The sequence below is a fragment of the Lactuca sativa genome, chromosome 7, assembly GCF_002870075.4.
Source record: "Lactuca sativa cultivar Salinas chromosome 7, Lsat_Salinas_v11, whole genome shotgun sequence".
Taxonomy (NCBI): Eukaryota; Viridiplantae; Streptophyta; class Magnoliopsida; order Asterales; family Asteraceae; genus Lactuca; species Lactuca sativa.
This window is the reverse complement of record NC_056629.2, coordinates 20,849,660-20,871,557: the sequence shown is the minus strand read 5'-3', so window position 1 is coordinate 20,871,557 and position 21,898 is coordinate 20,849,660. Positions and strand designations below refer to the sequence as shown.

Here is a 21,898-nt window from a genome sequence, read left to right as displayed (position 1 = left end):
TTTAAATTATAATTAATAGATAAAATAAACTAGAAATGTATAAAATAAAAATGAGAGGGACTAAAATGAACAACCAAACTTCACCTCCATTTTTGGAGATATGAATAGTATTCCCCCATATATGGGGGAATACTATTCATATCTCCAAAAATAGAGGTGAAAATGGGGTAGGGTTGGAGAATAATGGGGAAAGAAATGGAGTATGGAGGTGGGTTAGAGATGCCCTAAGTGAATTGTTACTAAGTTTTGATAGTTCTTATATTTTCAGTAATGGTTTTGTTTTTACTTTTTCAAACTAGTTGTTTACCTTTCAATTATGTTTGGTTCAATTATCAATTCATGTTTGTGTAAAGTGCACTACTCTTGTTTGGTTCAATTCTCGCATCATATGGATATATAATTTCAATAGGCCTAATTAAAAGAATGATCATGAAATTAATCTATATTATCTCATCTCATGAAAATTGAGTAAGTAATTGTGTTGTTGATTTGTAACTTACAGGTAAACCATTGAAGGAGCACAAGCAAAGAAAGTATGGGTAATATTATGCCAGAATGTATACTATGTAGTCTTCCATATGCTATGTATATACTGATGGGGTTGATTTCATATGCCAACACAGTGAATTAATTTTGTTTGATTTCATATACCAACATAGTAAAGGCTTAATATCATATGCCAATATAGATTGGTGAAAGCTTCTCATCTTGTTCTAGAAAATTGTTTAAAAAGGTAAGTAATTTGTTTGTGTATTATTTTGGTTCATTTTGTGATTTTGAATTCCAATTTCTATTCTCCCTTGTTATTGTGTATTTGCAATCTAAAATTATATTAGCAGTAAATATGATACTTTTTAATGTATTTTAGGTATTCTGTCAGAATATATTCTTCCAGAATATATTCCATGTATTCAGTCAGAATATATAAAGTGATAGTTAATTGCAAACAATATGTTTTTAACCATTATTAGTTTTTTGTTGTATTTGTGATAGAGGTAGCTGGAAGAATGTGTTGAAGACCTAATAGGAATAACTTGAAGAATGAATAAAGTTTGAACATACTCACATTTTAATAATGTTGTTATTTTTTAAGAATTTTATTCATTTTTGTTAATATTCTTTTAGAATATGTATAATTATATTAAAATGTATAAGACTAGCTTGTCTGTAAGAATATGTATGCATTTGTATTTAAGTTTGGATGTATAAGAATATATTAAAATGTTGTTATTTTCCAACCTCAGATTCAAGAACTTTGTTATTTTTCGATAATATTCTAATAGAATAAAATTCTGAAAGAGCATCATTCTAACTAAAAAAATATTATGACAAAATAAAATCGGTTGTATTTACAAATTATGTTAGAATTAAAATTGAATTAATTTAAAAAAATTCATATTTTTAAAATTAGGAGAATTAATTATCCATAAATATCTGAAAATTTTCTTTTATAGTTGTAGTTAATTATCCAAAATACCTTTTTGTTAAAATTTGTATGATTATATGTTACGTGCTACCTCATTGTAATATCATACACTCTCAAATCATGTCCATTGATGAATTCCATCCGTTGGTCCAGATTTGTGCATTCTGGCACACAATAGTTAGTAAAAACAAAATAACCTAACCCTATATCTACTCTAATAAATGAAGGTTTTTTTGCCACTTGTCACTCTTACATTAATTTGGACACATGTCATTTTTTAGTATTTTTGAATAAATGTTTTTTTCCACTTGTCATTTTCTCATTTTATATCCTTTCTTAATTAACAATCAAATTTACATATCAATTAATAATTGTCTTAGTTAAAAATAGTCAACAAACTACAATATTACTACTTATATATTGTATTTAATATGTTTCCTTTTAAATTTAAATTTTGAATTTTGAATTTCAAATTTAAATAAATCTTTGTTTAAATCTTTATATATATAATTTTTTGTTTTATCAAACCCGTATAACATACGGGTCTCACAACTAGTATATATATATATATATATATATATATATATATATATATATATATATTACCTCCGTTCCAAATTGATAGTCCACTTTTGACTTTTGAAGTCTTTTTTCTTCATTTTTTACCTTAAATATTTTTGTTTTTGATAGATAATATTTGATGCAAAATATATGAATGGATTGTATTTTAAATGTTTTTTCATTGTTATAAGTTTTATCAAATAATATATAACACAAATAAAAATATTTAAGGTCAAAGTTGAAGAAAAAATACTTAAAAAGTAAAATGTGGACTATCAATTTGGGACGGAGGGAGTATATATATATATATATATATATATATATATATATATATATATATATATATATATATATATATATATATATATATATATATATATATATATATATATATATATATATATATATATATATATATATATAACGAGAAACCTAATTTATTCCTAATTCCACTTGTATGCTAAAAGACTTATTCCCCAACATGTTAATGTTTAAATATAACAATGTAGAGGTCATGCATATTTTATAGAGTATGTAGTGTTATGTTGTTATTATATTGAGGTATAAGAACATTATTAGTAACTTAATGGTCATTGTTTAATTATTAGGGATAATATAATAAATAGGTGCCAACAAGGAAAATGATATATAAAGTTTTCAACTAGCTTACGAATTCATGATTTAATTATACATCATGAAAAAATTAATCAAGTTTTTTTTTTCAAACAAAAAGATTCATTCCAAATCGCTAGTTAGAAGTTAGAATTATATTATATATACACATCATGAAAAGGTTAAGTTATCCATACTTTTTCTAAACTTTCATAATAATTAATTAATTAATCAGAAAAGCTTGCTTCCAAACTCTTCAATGTCTACCCCGTTTCTTGAAGATGAAGCTGCAACCTCTCTAAGTTCAGATAAGCTTCTTCCTAGCTGCAATGCCACATTCATCTCAAAAACTTCGCCATTTTCTCTGCTCTCCACGTCTCTTTCCTTTAGGTTTGATTCTATGGAATCCTCCATCATCTTAAAGAATCCTGCATTGCTTCGGTACATCTCAAACACCGTCCCTACTTGTCCACCATGTTCAATAGTATTCACAACGCTCGCCATCGCACCACCCATGACTCCAAGCACCATCGCCCATGAATTATGAGGAGATGATGTAAGAAAGGCTGAACCAAGCGCACCAAAGCTGGTTAGTAGAGGACCAGCTATGGCTAAAGCTTTGTTGAGTTTCAAAGCCTTATCACCTAACCTCAAGTAATCGGCTTTATCTTTTACCTCCAAAACCCTAATGATCTCACTCATCTCCTCTTCTAACTCCACACTCCAACCATTGTTTCCATTTCTTCCTTTAGCTGTTGTCCTTCTTTTTTCCGGCCACCAAACTGCTGGTTCAGTTTTAGCAGGAAACTTTTCGAGCATGACACCAAGTAAAGGAAGAGGATAGGCTTTATCTATAGCCGAAACTTTCTTCATAGATTCATTCACATCACTAAGAGTAGGATTTCCTATAGCGATTTTTGTCTTGATTTGGCTTTCAAGTTGCTTGAACAACCTTGCAGCGTTTCTTTGTTCTTCGGCGAGTTGTGATGGTTGAATCTTGTTCATGATAACCAACATCCCGGTAGCGGCTAAATACAAGAAAGTAGATGAAATCTTAAGTGCTTCCAAAGGTGCACCAGGTATAGTAGTTATAGATGCAGCAATGCCAGCCATGGTTGCAGCCGAAAGAGTAATGGTGTTGATAGATGTTAACAACAAACTGTTCCAGTTATTCCTTTGTTCTCCAATGTTCTTATGCATCTCCAACCGATCTGAAACAGCCTCCGATATCACGTAGAGCTTCTCCGTCACCTCAGGATCAGGACACGCTCTAGGGTTTTTGCTCGTATTCTTGTGTGAGAATGATGAAAAATCTATTTCTTCAACCAAACCCATGTTTGATTGGATCTTTGGGATAAGGTTACTCAGATTGTTCGTTCCAATCTTTGGGAAGTGAATAGAAGATCTTGATACATCTCTACGAGAAGAAGAAGATGAAGAAGAAGAGGAACACAAAAAGCTTGAAGCTAATTGATTAACAGCTGCCATGGTGTAATTAGATTTCAACTTGCAATCTATTTGATGGTCTATAGGAATTAATGCTCAAAAGAGTGCAAGAAAAATGGAGTAGGTGTTAGTGAATGAAAGAGTTGGTTGGGATTGTTTTAGTAGAAGTTAGTATAGTTGTTCATATATACACAGAAACACACAGAATCAGTCAAACTTTTCAAACCTTTGAAGTTTGAATATGCGAGGATCTAAAAATTAACTCGTTTTCTTTGGTCATTTATGGGCTTGTTTTGACCTTTAACCATCATTTGACATGCACAACTAATTGATATGGTCACGAATTGGGAACGACAGTATCATAATTTGACATGTATAACTATTAAGAACCAGCTTCTCTCTAATTTTTATATAATTCCGTGGTTCAAGAAAACTAGTTGATACGATCAACTTAATATATAGGAAATAGACCCCGTAAAAATATTTATTTGGTAGTAAGGGTAATTAAGAAATGCATCATTTATATAATTTTGAGCAACTCAACAAAATAAATCATTTGATAATAAAAAACAATATGATTCGCAAAAAGAATCCGAAAAAAACGCTTCAATGATTCTTTTTTACGATGATTTATTAAAGTTGTTCCAAAAGTGGGCCAACATTTGATTTAGTAAAAAAGTGAATCAACAATGTTAGTTTTTTAAAATTTTGTTATTTTTGTTTAGTTAGTTTGTCAAAAAAATCTGAAAAAAAATGATGCATTTCTTACCCTTAGTATCAAATATTTCATTTTTATTTGATCTTGTTTATATATATATATATATATATATATATATATATATATATATATATATATATATATATATATATATATATGTTCAAATGTTTCTAACAACTGTTGTGTGCTCGTATGCACAAATCTAGACCACTTGATGGAATAGAATCAATGGTAATGAAGTGAGAGTCTATGATATTATAATAGAGTAACATGTACCATATAATCATATAAATTTCAACATAAGGGTACTTTGTACAATTAACTACATTTTAAAAAAGGAAATTTCGAATTTTTAGGGATAATTAATTCTCCTAATTTTAAAAATCTAAAATTTTAAATTAATTCGATTTTAATTCTAACGTAATTTGTAAAAATAACCGATTTTATTCTACCATAATGGTTTTTGTTATAATGATGTTTTTTCATAATTATATTCTATTATAATATTATTGTAAAATCACAAATTCTTGAATCTCCGGTTGAAGAATAACAACATTCTAATGTATTCTTATACTTAATTTATTAGTTTTAATATAGTATTGGATGTAAACCATTATCATTTTAAAGATACAATTTTGGAACAATTTGTATAAAATACATAAATTATTAATTTAAATATAACATTACATGGTCAACTTAAATATAAATTTTAGTTTAACTTAAACAACCAAAAAAATATTTTGTAAATAGTTAAAAGTGATAAATTATAATGTCTTTCTAATAATGATTATAAGTTGGTTAATAAATATCAAACCTAATGTGTAATCATAAATAAAGTAAATTTCAATTTTAAAATAATATTTTTAATTTTACTTATAAAGTTATGTCTTTAACTTTTAATATATTATACATAATTTATTACATTTAAAATGTTGTTGTATGTAAACCATTATCAGTTTAAAGCTACAACTTTTGAACAGTTTGGACAAAATACATAAATTGTTAATTTAAATATAACATTACAATATCAACTTAAATATAAATTTCAGTTCCACTTAAAAAACCAAAGAATATTTTGTAAATAGTTAAAAGTGATTAATTATAGTGATAAATGCAAAAACTAAATTGTAATCTCAATTTAACTAAAATATTTCCTAAAGATATTTTTATAATCGTTAAAAAATTTCAAATAAGTAGCTTAAAATAACTTACAATAACAATAGTTAAAAATAACTCTATATAAATGATTATATTTTTACCTTTAAAATAAAAAAAAAACAATGTTTGATGTTTTAAAAAATTATAATGATAGAAATAAAAACATTAAGCAAATAAATTTTAAGAAATTAATTAACAATAACAACAACTATAAATAACATTAAACCATATATTATATTTAATTTTATTCATGTGTAACTCTCGGGTAGAGGTCATTCAAACGATTGACTAAACTACAATATTAAGATTTCATATAATATTTCTATTTATAAAATTATGGCTTTAAATTTTTAACATATTGTACTTAACTTATTAGTTTAAATATGATGTCGTATGTGAGCAATTATCATTTTAAAGTCAAAACATTTGTATAATTTATGTTGATGCAAAATAGTTAAATTATTAATTTCAATATAATATTAAACAATTAACTTAAATCAAAATTTCAGTTAAACTTGAAAAAAATTGAGAGACTATTTTATAAATAGTTAAAGATTATAAATTATAGTGTCAAACCGAAATTGTAATCCTAAATTAACTAAATAAATAAATAATAAAAAAACATTAAATTGTTTTTATAATCATTAACAATTTTCAAATAAATAGCTTAAAAATAACTTACAATAAGAATAGTTAAAAGTAATATTATATAAAAAACTATAATATTTACTTTAAAAATAAAAAACAATGTTTTTTTGTTTTAAATAACTATAATCATAGAAACTAACAATATTCACCAAATAAATTTTAAAAACATTTAATTTCTGAAACCAAATTAAAATAATTAAGAGTTTCAAAATACGTTATTTTAAATAACTTGCAACAACAATAGTTAAAAGTAAAATGATATACAAAAATTATATTGTTGTCTTTAAAAGCTAAAATAATGTTTGATATTTTAAATAATTACAATGATAGAAATTAAAATCTTAAGCAAATAAACTTTTTAAAATTCATTAATCATAACAACTATAAATATCATTAAATCATATTATATTTAATTTTAATCATAAGTAAACTGCAGTTAGATGTCATTAAGACACTTAGGATTATACAATTTTAAAAGATATCTACATTATCATATAATTCAAAACAAACAATGTTTATACCAACTTTTTATAAGGTTTATTATATAAAAGCTAATAACAATGTCATTGATATATTTAAAAAAACATATATTTGCAAAAATTTCAAATATATTGTTGTATTCTGCGCAACGCGCGGGTATTCGCCTAGTATACTTATAAAGCTTGCATTTTTTCTTGAACCACATTCATTTGAAACTCTCATGCATTTTTTCCTTTCACCACATTCATTTGAAACTCCCATGACTTTTCAATTTCTTTCTAATAATTATTATAAGTTGGTGAATAAGGTTAAATAAATATCAAACCTAAAGTGTAATCATATATATACTAAATTTCAATATTCAAAAAATATATTTTTTCTACTTATAAAGTATCTTTTTAACTTTTAACATATTATACTTAATTTATTAGGTCTAATATGTTGTATGTAAACCATTATCATTTGAAAGCTACAACTTTTGATCAATTTGTATAAACGACTTAAATTGTTAATTTAAATATAACCTTACAAGATCAACTTAAATATAAAATTTAGTTCAACTTAAACAACACAACGAATATTTTGTAAATTGTTAAAAGTGACAAATTGTAGTGTCTTTCTAATAATGATTATAAATTGGTTAATAAGGTTAAATAAGTATCAAACCTAAAGTGTAATAAAAAATATTTTGTAAATGCTTCCACACCATTAGTGTTGTTAAACAAGTACTACAAGTGTTTGATGAAAAAGCCCAATTGAAACAATGACTTATCTTTATGGGTTAATCAAATTACCATACTCATGTTTATAATATGTTTTTCTATTAGATTATTTGAAAAGCTCAATTCATGTTTGACTTCCCATTAGTGTTGTTAAACAAGTACACCAAGTCTTTGCACTCTTGTGATTACATCAATCAAGGTTAGGACACTCACACAATATTTTCTGATGTCTTATTATGCAATTCATTACATTAACTAACATAACTCTTTTGGCATGTTAAATTTATCTACAAGAAGGACAATCACATAATATTGTCTATTGATCCTAATGAGTTAGTTTGTTTGGAAAGTTAATGTTATTGAGCAACCTAAGGATTTTGTGATTGTTAGGAGCAATGGAATTTATTTGAATCTTGAAGAATTTGAGGTTAGTCATTGGTTGTGTATAATCAAGAGACCACTTCAGGTTATATTCTGCATTTTGTAGTATGAGGTATATAATAGGAACATACTTACAATGGTTACTGATAATAGCAATTTGAACAAATAAATACGGAAACCATTTCTGTGTGTAGGGTATACTCGAAGTTTTGGCGGAGCTTTGACATGCACACGATATGAAAGTACTGTTATCAGAAGCTAATGTCATCCAAACAAAACAATTTTCATAATTGGTATAACTACTTGTTTATTTAAAATATAATATTTTATCTTAAAAATGAAAATTTAATGTAATATTATGATCTAATCTTATTTGTTTTATTTCAACATGGTAGAAAAATGACATGCAAAATTGTGATTTGGAAAATAACGAAAAAGCCCTTTTATGTCCAGGTCTATAACATAAATCAAATATCATACTTCAGAAAGTTTTGTGCCACCATAGTTTTTCATTTTTATTTTTAGTTTGTTCATTGCAGCTCATAGACAAATTGGGGCGATATCACTCATTACAATAAGTTGTAGAGTGGGGGAGATAAGAAAAAAAAAGATGAGTTATACAACACTACATGAGATAAAACAAGTTAAAGAGCAATAATATTAAAAAAAATGTAGATGTTTTCTTTATTAGTTTAAATTTTACTTATACTTTTATGTTTTTGATAATTTCAAATTTGTTTTGATGTAAGAATTTTAAATTATTATTAATAAAGTTTGATTTTCTTACATTATATTGTTTGTTTTCATTTTTTGTTGCATGTGTTTTTTGTTAGGTGGTTAGTATATAGTGTCTATAAAATGTAAATGTGTGACTAAAGTTTACGAAAGTTTATGAGAAAATAATAGTGTCTATAAGTATTTAATGATCACACTTTAATTTATTATTGGTGATTAATAGTAAAAAATAATCGTAGGAAAAAACCATTATGACTAAATAATAGCAAATGTCACACTATCAATAAATTCATGTGGCCCTCTAATTAACAATAGTCACAATAAATAAAAGCAAATGTGTCTAAATTAATGATGAAATAGGTTATACTAATAACCAATTTTTATTGGTAATAAATTGATACTAATAACCAATTTTTATGGTAATAAATTGAATATCAATGACATTTACAAATATTATTGGGTCTATAATTCAACCATAGTTATTTTTCAATTGATTTTCTATGTCAAAATGATATAAAATAGTCATAGTTATGACTTATGATAGCATAAGTCATAAAAAATAATACAAATATGGTCGTAGGCTAATATTAAGTCCATAATTTTAATAAAATGTGTGTGTTTATGATACTTATGATCATGTTTTATTTAATTGTGTGTCTCTATACGATAAGCAATAGTCACAATAAAATATTGTTTTTTGTGACTAATTATTAGTAAATCGCCACTAATGAAATTAATTACATGTGGCTATCACTACTAGAAAAAAGACCTTTAATGACGCGCTTTTTACGACACGCGATAATTAACGATACGCAAAAGGACATGCCCTTAAAATAGTGTCATCTCTCCAAAAAATTTAAGGATTTACGTCACGCTTTATTGTGTGCCCTTAATTTAGTGTCTCAAGAAAAAAAATTAAAAACACGGAGGGCGCTTTATCTTAAACGCGCGTCGTCTGTACCTGTCGCTTTATAATTTTAATGAAACGCGCCTTTAGTAGACAAGGGGGGAAATGAAATCCCCAAAATTTTGAAAACCCGCCTTTTTTTTCTATCTTCTATCTATCTTTCATCTTCAACCTAACAAGGACGAGCATTGCACTCTTGATTTCCCTAACTCTTTCTCATTTTCTGATTCAAACTTGAAAGAATCGAAAAAAAAAATCTATCAATTTTGAAGCCTAAAAAAAATCTAACAAGGACGAGTATCCATCGATCCGACTTCCAAAAATAGAGGGCATCGATTCCACGTCTTCCGGGGTTAGGAGGCAAATGGGAATTTGAAGAAAAGGAATAAGATCTCTTGGGTGTTCAATCGAAGAAAAGGAAATCAGAATCGATGATCGCTGCTTTCGCTAATATCCACTCCGACCTCTTATGAACGCAAATGGTAAAGATCTGCTTCGATTTCCCGATTGGTCTTCCTTTTTTTTCTTCTTTCCCTCTTGCCCTAATTATCGACTCCTCATTTTTCTCTCAGATTTGAGTCTCCTCTTTCATCAAAAATAAGAGGTATCAAACTCGAATTAGAGGTTGAAGATCATAAATCGATGGTTTATTCTGTCTTGGAACACATGGCTCTACGAACCCTCGCGTTTGCTAAAACCCTAGTTGCGATATCCAGGTTTTAGCAACATGTGCGTGGATTGCAGACGTTCACGCTTCCCGATCTTTCCTACGATTATGATGCACTGGAGTCGGCGATTAGCGGAGAGATCAAATACTACCTGTACATTCTCTCTCTCTCTCTCTCTCTCTCTCTCTCTCTCTCTCTCTCTCTCCGGTGCAGTCACTCTTCTAGCACTCGGAAACGGCGCTCCTGATGTGTTCCCATCTGTCGCATCCGTTGGTGGTGGAAACCCCCGAACAGGATTCGACGTGATTTTATCTGTAGAGAATTTCGTTTCAGCTCTCGTCGTTGGTTTCGTCGCGATCTATGCAGCTCCCTTTGCCGTCTCCCCTGCACATTGTGGTTCTGGTAATTATTGTATCTTCAAAATTTTCTGATTCAAAATTTTGAATATAAAATTTGATTAATTAACATCTATTTTGTAGGAATTGTCACTCGTCCTCTTGTTCTACTTCTTTATAAGATTAAAGAAGGAAAAGAATATGCAGAGTTTGCTCACATTCTATGAAAGTGGCTCACTGATTTTGGTATTATGACTAAAAAGCTTATGATCCTTTTGTAATTCTCAATCTCTCTGCATAATCTTCTTATATATTATGTACTTTTGTAGTTGCTTTGAGGAAGGAGTTTGCTGATGAAACTGACAGAGTGACAAGTCATACCAAACATATTTCATATGTTCCTATGTATCTCAGTATCTATTCTCCAAATGGTAATATGTAATTATAAACAAAAGATGTTTCATGCATATCAAATGTTAGAAAACATAATAAGTTATTAATAAATCTATTATGTCTAAATTTTTGATCTTTTATAATAAGTTACCAAACAGATTTCATCCGGATGAAGATAACAGGCCTGCTGATTTATTTGATATAACATCGGATTTATCATTGGTGTGAATTTACAATTTTAAACCTGTAACTGTTAAAAATCAAAACCACTCTAAACTAACAATCATTGTATTTAACTTATTAACAGTTAGGGCCTTTCATTGATTTGGAGCACCCCAAGATCAAGAAAGGAGCTTTAAACAGGACTTATGATGATTTATTCTGTCTTGAAATCCTTAGGAGGGTATAATCGTCTAAACTGCTCCTTTATTTTTACCTGTAACACTTTTATTTCCACTTTTTCCCTTGATTTTTTATATATTAATTGTTCCTCAACTTCAAGATTATGTGGAATATATGGATCTGTTGCACGTGTGATTCTTGTGCCATCTATATGCGATGCACATCCTGAATATGTATTTCCTCAAGTAAATTTATCATTTTATGGTTAATGAAAGAAATATTCAGATATATTACAGTAAGTTACCAAGATGTAATAGACTGCTCATATTCCCTTTCCAATGTATCTAAAGTGTAAACCTCATTATGTTCATTTATTTCTATTTACACAATGAAAATAATACTGATAATTCACAATTCTACAGTTACTTCAAGTAAGCCCAGATGAAATCTTGATAGAATCAACTGAGGTAATTGGTCAACGAATAAAGAAGGTAAATAACACAGCAAATTCATTTATAGTCGATTTCTTTACCACTTGTTTGACTTATCATATTATGTGTAGGAGCCTCTTCTTAATTCATTTACTAAGTTAATTAGTTTGCTTTCATCAAGTGTCAAGTGGTAATGTTGTAATTTGTAACTCCTTGTATTCCTTTCCTTTAAATGTTAAATTAATTATCAATTCTACTTTCGATTTGCAGAGCAGATTCTACTGCTGTAGCAATAACAACAACTGATCTTGTGAGCAAGAGTGTAGCAGTTGTAATTTGTAACTCCTTTTAGTCGTTTAACCAATAGTGATATGTGTATATTAATAACTAAAATATTGCTTATTAAATGTTGCAGGTAGATAGGGATACTAGAACCAATGCTACCATTATTGCTTTGGCTAGTGGTTTATCTGAATCAAATGTGCCTTGGTGCTGTATGTTTAAATTACCAATTTACCCTTTTGTTGTTACATGCATTTTACAAGCGTTTATTTTTTGTTTTTGTTAAGGTAATGCAAGGGCTTGCCAAATCAATAGCATGGGATGGAGAAGGAGCAACAAGTCTGATAGAGGTCTGTTTATTTATTTATTTTCAGGCAGAAGGGTATTTATGGAATATGTCTTGTCTATGTAGGATTCTTGGGTTCCAAGTACCATGGTTCAGGCATCTTGATGGCTGTTTTGCTGGTTAATCTTGTTGTCTTATTATAATCTTTCTTTTTTTATATGTTGGTCTTCTATAGTTCCATCATGATGTCAATATTGTCTTCTTCTCTTGCTGATAGGTCCATGAAATCTTGTACGTAGAATGGACCTTTGTCTCTCTTTCGTGGCTTTTCTGTGATCTTCTTTTATGGTAAAAGTCCACATGATAATGTGTGATAAGAAGTTTTATTACATCTATAAGACTTTTAGTTGCATAATTGCTTTTTTTTTCTTGTCTATATCTTGACATCCTGGATCAGTTTGCGTCATGATGAAAACTTTTTTGTCTTGTTTTCTTGCTGTTAGGTCTGTATTGGACCTTTTTTCTATTGTGGCTTCTTTTGCAAATCCTTATTTCGGTGATCTTTTCATGGTAAAAGGTAAAAGCCTCATCCCAGTTTCACATAAAACTTTCTGAAAAGATGAGGTTTATTTAACTTGTTGGTTTCTTATTTGTGCATATGGAATAAAAAAATACAACCATATCAGATTCACATAATAGTTTGTGATAAAGATAAAAAGGAGTAAATTTTGCATTTTTTGTAGCATAGTCAGTAACCTTACTGTCTTATTTAATTCGGAAATATGTGGTGTAATTTGCAGAAAGAACAACACATGGATGACCCTTCAGCTCGGTAAGTCCATATGATTTCCTAAAAACTTTTCATCCTTTTCTTGTTATTTTGTAGTTATTTAATCCATCTTCACACTTATTTTGTACTTATGTTTTTTGTGCAGGCAATATAGATACTGTGAGCAAGTTCATAGATTTAGAGTCCTTAAGTGGTGTTATTAAGGAAGAGTGGAGACAAGTGAGGCACACCTTTAAAAAAATCAACACAAATCTTGTTTACAGTGAGCCACACATTAGGTTATTAGAGCTATTAGTTTGTAGATTTCTGTTATAACTTTTATTGATTTTGTTTTATTTTTCTATGGAACAATTATTTGTATGACATTAAATTTTATGTAATGGATTATATTTTTTGTATATGATATATTATTTTCTATTATTGGACATTAAATGCAAATTTAATTTGAAAATTAGTAAATCCATAAATAATTTTTTTTAACATTTAAAATTATGATACGCAAAAATGTGTGTCATCTTTATTTATGACATGGCCTTTCTTGACATGGGCTTTCTTGATACGCATTGCGTGTCATTAACACGCGCGTCGTAAGGTTACGACACGCGAATGCGTGTCGTCTTCCTTTATGACAGGGCCTTACTTGATACGCATTGCGCGTCGTAAACGCGCGTCGTAATTGCGCGTCGTAAATGAGCGTCGTAAATGCGCGTCGTCTCTCTTTATGACAGGGCCTTCCTTGACGGGCATTTGCGCGTCGTCTGAGCCTTTTACGACGCGCAATGAGCGTCGTAAAAGGCTGTTTTTCTTGTAGTGTATTTAGCGAACATGGTCATGTTCACTATAATTACATGTCTTCAAAATATACCTAATATTCTTAATAAACTTTAAACTATGTGACAATATATTAGTAAAACACCACAATAAAACAACATGCATGTCGCAAGTTGGTGATATACAGTCACTATAATTACAATTCCAGTCCCTTAAGTTTAACTAATCTCTTTTAGTCACAAACTTAATTCTTATTAATTCTTGACTAATATTAATTAAACAATATGATTTCTCCTTTAATATATTATTCTCATAATATATTAATAAATCATATTTAATCCTTTCTCTCCCTCATTCATCCTATCAAGTTGCTTTAATTGGTGAAGGCAACCGAAAAGGACCATGCACCATCGGGTCAAGTACATACCAAAATGGTTATGGACTTAGACACTAATCCAACAGTCTCCCACTTGGATAAGTCTAATAACTATTCTGCGTATGACTTTAGATCCTAATCTGCAATCATAGCTTTCTAACGCCGCTGTCAACTCTGATCTTATCAGATACGCGTGTCCTTTAGATAAGGGATCATATATTCCTCCATTTTAGATATTATCTTCTAGACTGAGACATGGATCTAAATCATTCTCTCTGTCTATGTGCTGTTTCCCGAATTCATATTTATGATGTCTGACAACAGACTACAATTGAACACATCAATTTAGTCCCGGCTTGGCCAAGTGCTTAGGTGCCATCACTAAATCATTGAGGGGCCCACAGATATTGCTTTCATCCTACTTTGGGTAAAAGGAATGGATAAAATTTGACTCAATGATCGCTTGCACTCACTCACCAAATCACACACAACAATATGTTTTATAACACCAAGTTACTGGTGCGTTTACATATTATCAATGTGCAACCGATTCGCAAGATACAACTCACACATCTCGGTTTCAAGAATATAAGATGTTATCGTCTCACCAATCACTCGTGATGAAATCCATGAAGTGATCCAAGTGAGCGTGGGTTTAATCCAATGCTCAATCATATTCATAAGCACTCATGAAGGTTGCAGCAAACAATTGCTTATGTCTAATACACTTTAGACAATCCACACACCAATTCACGACAGTCTTCATTCATATCTACTTCCAACATATGATCGAATGTGGCCCGTTTGAATAATTTGACTGTTCTTAACCAATTAAATTATTCAGGAAGTTAAAACATGCAAAGTGAAACACAAGAATAATACTAATCACATATGGCCTCAAACCTTTGAGTATAAATGAAACACCTTTTATTTATCACCATATTGATTACTCATTATTTTTCGTTTCGGGTAATCAACCTTTCACTTGAATTATTACCACACTCGTCCCATGCTCTTAGCATGTACACAATGTTTTCTTATGGTTCTTACTTTGTGAAATAGATCATACTCAATTCACAATTCCCAATTCCTATCACCAGTGTAAGAATATCAACTCTTACCACTTATAGAATATGTTAGATTCTAACATTTTATGCAATGATCCTTTTATAATATCACTGCCCTAAAGTCACAATGACTATTGCCAATGAATTACAAAGTCCTCTATCGAAATTGTTACAAGACAATTCCACAGATGTGATGTCTCTCACTCAAAGAACATTCCATTGAAACTCCTTTTGCATAAAAGTTTCTAATTTTAGACATAGATTCTCAATATCTAACTCCCAATATGGAAACCTTTCCATACTTAACATATCACAACTTATTCTTAATAGAATCTTATCTATTCATAATAAAGTCGATATGTTCCATCCAATATCATACTTCCAACTACTCACAAGCGACCAATCCTCGGCGAACCTTGGATTGTCCTTTGATAGTTGTTTAATTATCTTAGTCAAAACCGATTCTTGTCCTTTTTCCCTCTAAATGCGCTAGACATTTGGAAAATTTTAGAATGGTCAAATATTATAGCATTCGCAATCAATCCTATACCCGAAGCATATTGGACACGATGCACAATGTCTTAGATGAAGATTTAATACTTTATCAATCTTCTGCCATAATATTTTACGTGCTACGTTCTCATAATTCGAATTATGAAGAGGAATGCCGTAATCATAATCGCACTATGTATCCTTTGACTAAATTTATTAAAAGTTCTCAATCCGATCTTTAGATTTTTGAAACGAAGTACAATATTCTCTCCCTTAATTATAGCAAAACAACTTTACATCCTTACTACTTTGCAAAGTATAACTCTTGTTTTCTATAATTAATATTGCTGACTTGCAATACTTGCCTTAATAATCGTACAATCATAACATTTATGCTCCCACTATCACGATGATTATTATAAACATAACACTTATGCTCCCACTAGCTTTGACATGTATTTAGAAAATAGATTAACTTACAGAAAAACAATACCTATTGAATTTCTTAAGTTCATGTACCTAACGCTTTAATAATCTTTTATCAAGGCTTCTTAATCTCATACACCTTTATCCAAGATAGCTCATATGTGTGTCTTAAACAATTCAGACAAATTGCCAAATCTCACAATTCGAATCATGGAAAGGGATACCGTAACCATAATCAAATTTGAGAATGCAATTTTACAATTGCTATCTTCTTAAAATCTCTCTTAGTGAAAGCATTTTCTCACAGTCATTTTCATGAAGGAGAAAATCTTATGACACTTAGATTTTAATGGTGTATGTGTTCCTATCCATGTGAATTTGTCAAAACAAAGTTTTACGACAAATTCAAACTCTTATGGACCGAACTTTCTTAATCTTGATTTCTTGCCTTATGGTAACACGGCTGCCCACCATGTCTTCCAAGTAGTTAAGCAGCTCACCCTTTCCTATCAATGTACTTCTCATTGATTAAGGTGCTTGCCTCTTATGCGTTCAAATGAGAACTCATAGGGCTCACATGCATAATTAACTCAATTGGAATTTCATAGAAACAAGATAATGTCAACACGATAGGTTGTAAACCTCAAGTCGTGTGCTAGTGATGATCGATGAGGTTTATTCTTGATTAGTTCTTGAAACTTTTCAAGATCATTAAGACTCCCACTGACTCCTTAACATATAAGATTCTCTTGTCAACAAAACATTTCTTGCCAAACGAATATTCAAGAGTAAGTGTAGCTTTTATCAAGACAAAACACTTCATGAAATTTGGTCCTAGTGTGTCTTTGTCTTATCAAGACACCACAACTTTCCATATTTGATGAATGTTATAAACCTTCCTAATATTTGTCACTCAATGTCACAATCTTAACTCTAAGACTTGTTTTGGAACGAAGTATGATTGGCTTCTTGATTTAACCATTTCTTTAATTCTCGATTCCTCTTCCTAGACATACAATTGCACTAAGACTCACTTAGGGGATCAATTGAGATATGGTTCTTAATCATTAAGACCTATCATAAAACATAATAAAAGGTACTCTCCCTTCTTCATAGAATGGAGAAACTTTTATCTTTCTGCCTACTTGATTCTTCTTATTCGTTCTGCTATTTATTTAAACCTTTTTTTTCAATCAACTAAGAATTGCACTTAATCTCATAAGTGTAATCATATCTACTTAACCTTAGTAAATCATGACGAATATCTTTGTTACTCTTGTGGTGGACTTGATCAACACACAACCTTGTGTACTTGATCTCCTAGTCTTTTCACTTGACACCTTGTTAACAAATTAGTCTAATTTTCCCAAATGTGAAAATTTTTCATTCATCATACAATACTTGTTGCATGATTCCAAGTTTCTGTCCACTTGAAACTTGGGCGATGAGAAACTTTCCTTATTTGGTAAATTCTTGACATTTCCACAATTAACATAATTAAGAATCACATTCATTCGTTATAAAAATATGCAAACATCAATTTTTCATTACGATTTCATTGCAAGGAAATAAATAAATAAATAAATGAGTCAAATCAAAATTTTATTTTATTCATAAAGCAGCGGAAAACATTTTGTCCTTACAATGCAAAATCAACTGAAAGACTATGTAATTGAATATTCCTAACAACTCTATCATAACTTTCTAAGCTCAAAATCTAATCTTCGAATCCATGCGATCGAGATCCATTTCTTCGTGATTAGACTCATCTTGCTTTCTCATCAAGCTTCCTCTCTTTTCACTGATCCTACAAAACATTCAAATGCAATCTTATCACATTATGTATCAATGAATAGGAACTTAATGGAGTTAGATAGTGGATTTTACCTGAAGCATAGCCATACTCTTTGACTCTCCCATCTTCTGGACTCTTCAGGCTCTTAGGGCAGACTCGTATCCAACGCCCTTTCTCTTGGCAGCAAACGTAGGTTGGTTCTCCTAGAACGTTCTCGGAAACATGATTGGTTGACTTTCCCAACAAATATGCTCCATTGCTTTGCCAAATCATTTCTGATTCAGCGGCAATGAGCATGTAGGTTAGGTCAATGAGGTTTGCGTCATGATTCATCATATAATACTTTCTTTTGAACTCATTATATGATTCAGGGAGTGACTGTAGAACCCAGCCTATAGCCAATTCATCGGTGAATGACGCACCCAACATTATCAACCTATCGATGTGTGATTTCATTCCTAGAACATGGGCACACACGGGCTTACCATCTTAATGTTTCATTTCCAATAGGGCTTTAGTGGTATTGAACCTTTCAATTCTTCGATCTTGTGGGTTAGGGAGAACAACGTGAGGAGGAGGAGGAAGTGAAGCATGATTTCTTGTTCCTCGATCAAATCGTGGAATATCATCTTCATGTGGAATGCTTGTTCCACGGGATTTGGGAAGACCATAGTTGTCGAACTTTGACATCTACAAAACGGGAGAAAGCAAATTCAAGTTAGTTGATTTATTGAGTCCTTAGTTAATCACCCAAATGATATACTAAGGCTAGGACCCAACACAATATTTTACAACTCGGGAGAGGGATGTCGTAACCCTAATTGCAGAATATTTGAAGGTAAGTGAGTGACGATTCACTAATTTTCCACCATCAAAAACGAAAAAGAAAATTTAAGTTTTAAATCTATGAAAACTCCTAGAACCTTTGAGATTCATTGAACATTTCAATGGCATGTTTAAATCTCGATATGCCCCTCTAGTTTGTGACTGGGATGTCGAGGATCACAAAGCGGGTGTGAATAACCATGCAAATCTACATGGTGCCCTCACATGTTACAGTCGCCTATTCGATGTGCCGGTAAACCACACACGCTCCATCGAACTATGACAAACATTGAGTCACCCTTTGCTACCTTTGCTTAGAACCATTTAGTGTGCCGGTTAACCACACACGCTCCACTAACGTCTTCGCAAGGGTACAAAGTGTAATTTCATGGAATTGCATCAATTCACTTTTGCCTAAAGTAACTAAGATTGGGAATTTTATGAAAACATTTAGTTACTTTTATATTTCATTATACTTATAATTGAAGGTTTCTGTCCTATCCTACCCGTTCGGCTAACAACCCTCCACTAGTCAAGAGTGCGGCGGGTAAGAGTGGATACCCATTCAATCGCCATTTTATAGGCAATTTCCTTAAACACCCCTTATAGACCAGCTTCATGAATGAGGCCTACTAACGGTAAGACTGACTTTTACTCATACATATATATAATGTTATACTTTTAATGTTATATATAGTATAGGGTGTATTTTACACTTTTAAAATACTAGGTGTTCTAATTGAATAATTATACTTTTAATTTAATTAAATTGTACACCAAAACTATATGGATTTATTAAATCTCTTTTAATTATACACCTTAATTAATTAATAAAACCATAAGGGTGTGATTTGAACTTTTCAAAACTATACTAGGGTTTTAGAATTTAACAATCCTAAATTAAACCTTTTAATCAACTCTTAAATTCCAAAACTTGAGGACAAGTATTTGAAACATTTCAAAACATTAGGGTTTAGAATTTAAATATTTCAAAATCAAACCTTTTAATCAAAATTTAAATTCCAAAACTTGAGGGCAAGTTTTGAAACTATTCAAAACATTAGGGTTTCAACTATTTAAATTTCAAAACAAAACTATTAAGTTCAAATTTAAACTATAAAACCTAAAGGGGAAAAATTGAAACTTTTCATAACACAAGGATCAAATAACAAATAATATAAATTAAACAATTAATTTCGTCATGTATCTATATTTGACCTAATTCCAATTTCTTGCAAACTAAGTTACCCAATTAATACAAATAATCAAACTTTATCATATAAGGAAGTAATTATCTAATTAATTGGTAAATATCTTTTGTTTAATCAAGGATATATCCAAATCATGATTAAAATTCGAATTTTAATGATCCATAACAGTTCAGGTAAGTATCCAAGACAAAAACAGCAAGAAATCCCGAACATGCCTCTTTCTGACGCTCAAACTCGCCGAGTACCACATTGTACTCGCCGAGTACACTGTGGTACTCGCCAAGTTCATCAGGCAGGGAGCCAAAATTCGATTTTTGCAACACATAAAGCATCAATACAATAGAAACTAATCTAGTCTCTGATACCACTGATGGGTTTTAGCTAAAAGACATCCTATGTGCTCATGCAAACCCTAAAGCTTGGATCTAGGTTTCTCTATTGTACATGCTTTTAATCCAAGACTTAAAACCCTGGATCTAATCAATATAACATATGAATTAGGGTTTAGATCATACCTTGATTGTTATATAGTAATAACAATCTCAATTCCTTCTTGTATTGACTTTAGAAAGCTTAGAGTCACAAATGTCACTCCTCTAATGGATCACAAACACCAAGAGCAAGAGGATGAAGAGAAGAAGATAAGGAGCTGCCCAAAACTGTGTGGAAACCCTAAAGGATTAGTTCACCACGTTTTTGAGGCTTAAGGGCACTATTTATACATGTAGGCTATTAGGGTTTTAAACTAGGAAACCCTAATTTGGATGCTTAAGCCCTAAGCAACCCATGGACCCTTTCTTAAAGGCCCTTGGACGATTTTTAATGGGTTTCCCCATAGAATTCGTCCAACCTTAAATAATAAGGTAATCCATAGCCCAATTGCAATTATCTTATAATTACAATTCCAGTCCCTTAAGTTTAATTAATCTCTTTTAGCCACAAACTTAATTCTTATTAACTCTTGACTAATATTAATTAAACAATATGATTTCTCCTTTAATATATTATTCTCATAATATATTAATAAATCATATTTAATCCTTTCTCTCCCTCATTCATCCTATCAAGTTGCTTTGGTGAAGGCAACCCAAAAGGACCATGCACCATCGGGTCAAGTACATACCAAAATGGTTATGGACTTAGACACTAATCCAACAGTAATAACCTTGATGCTCAATCCTGCATCTACTCTTCGTACTATGTTTGACTTTCAATCATATCCTTTAAGTTACAAAATAAATCCTTTTTGAGGACTCCTTCTTCTTAGGATAAGTACATTCCATTATCTATTGTAACAGATCGATGGGTCGTGTCCCAATGACCTCTCATCGTAGTCGGACTCAATTTGATATGACCACTAGCTTCAGAATAACAATCATCACATTAGTCATTACCGAAACAACGGTAACGACATACTTGAATAAAACGAGACCAATCACTAGCTTCTTGGTAACCTTGTGACTTTCCCTGATCCAAGTGTGAGTCTTGTGCTTCCACGAGTATAGATCTCTACTACTATTCACACCTACTCATACTCGTCCCAAGTATTGTCTCTCAGTCAACCAAGTCACTACACAAAATCACACAATCATCCAATACATCGGATATTAAAAC

General features: G+C 30.5%; 1 protein-coding gene across 1 annotated transcript; it reads right to left on the bottom strand.

The window, feature by feature from the left end:
- Nucleotides 1-2,706: 2,706 nt before the first annotated feature.
- Nucleotides 2,707-4,180, bottom strand: LOC111890994 (probable F-box protein At4g22030). Its single transcript, XM_023887078.3, has one exon. The coding sequence runs from the start codon at nucleotides 4,085-4,087 to the stop codon at nucleotides 2,831-2,833; it is 1,257 nt and encodes a 418-aa protein (XP_023742846.1). The 5' UTR covers nucleotides 4,088-4,180; the 3' UTR covers nucleotides 2,707-2,830.
- Between the last annotated feature and the right edge of the window lie 17,718 nt (nucleotides 4,181-21,898).

Coding starts and splice junctions, on each gene's coding strand:
- LOC111890994 (XM_023887078.3), bottom strand. CDS start 4,087: ATGGCAGCTGTTAATCAATTAGCTTCAAGCTTTTTGTGTTCCTCTTCT.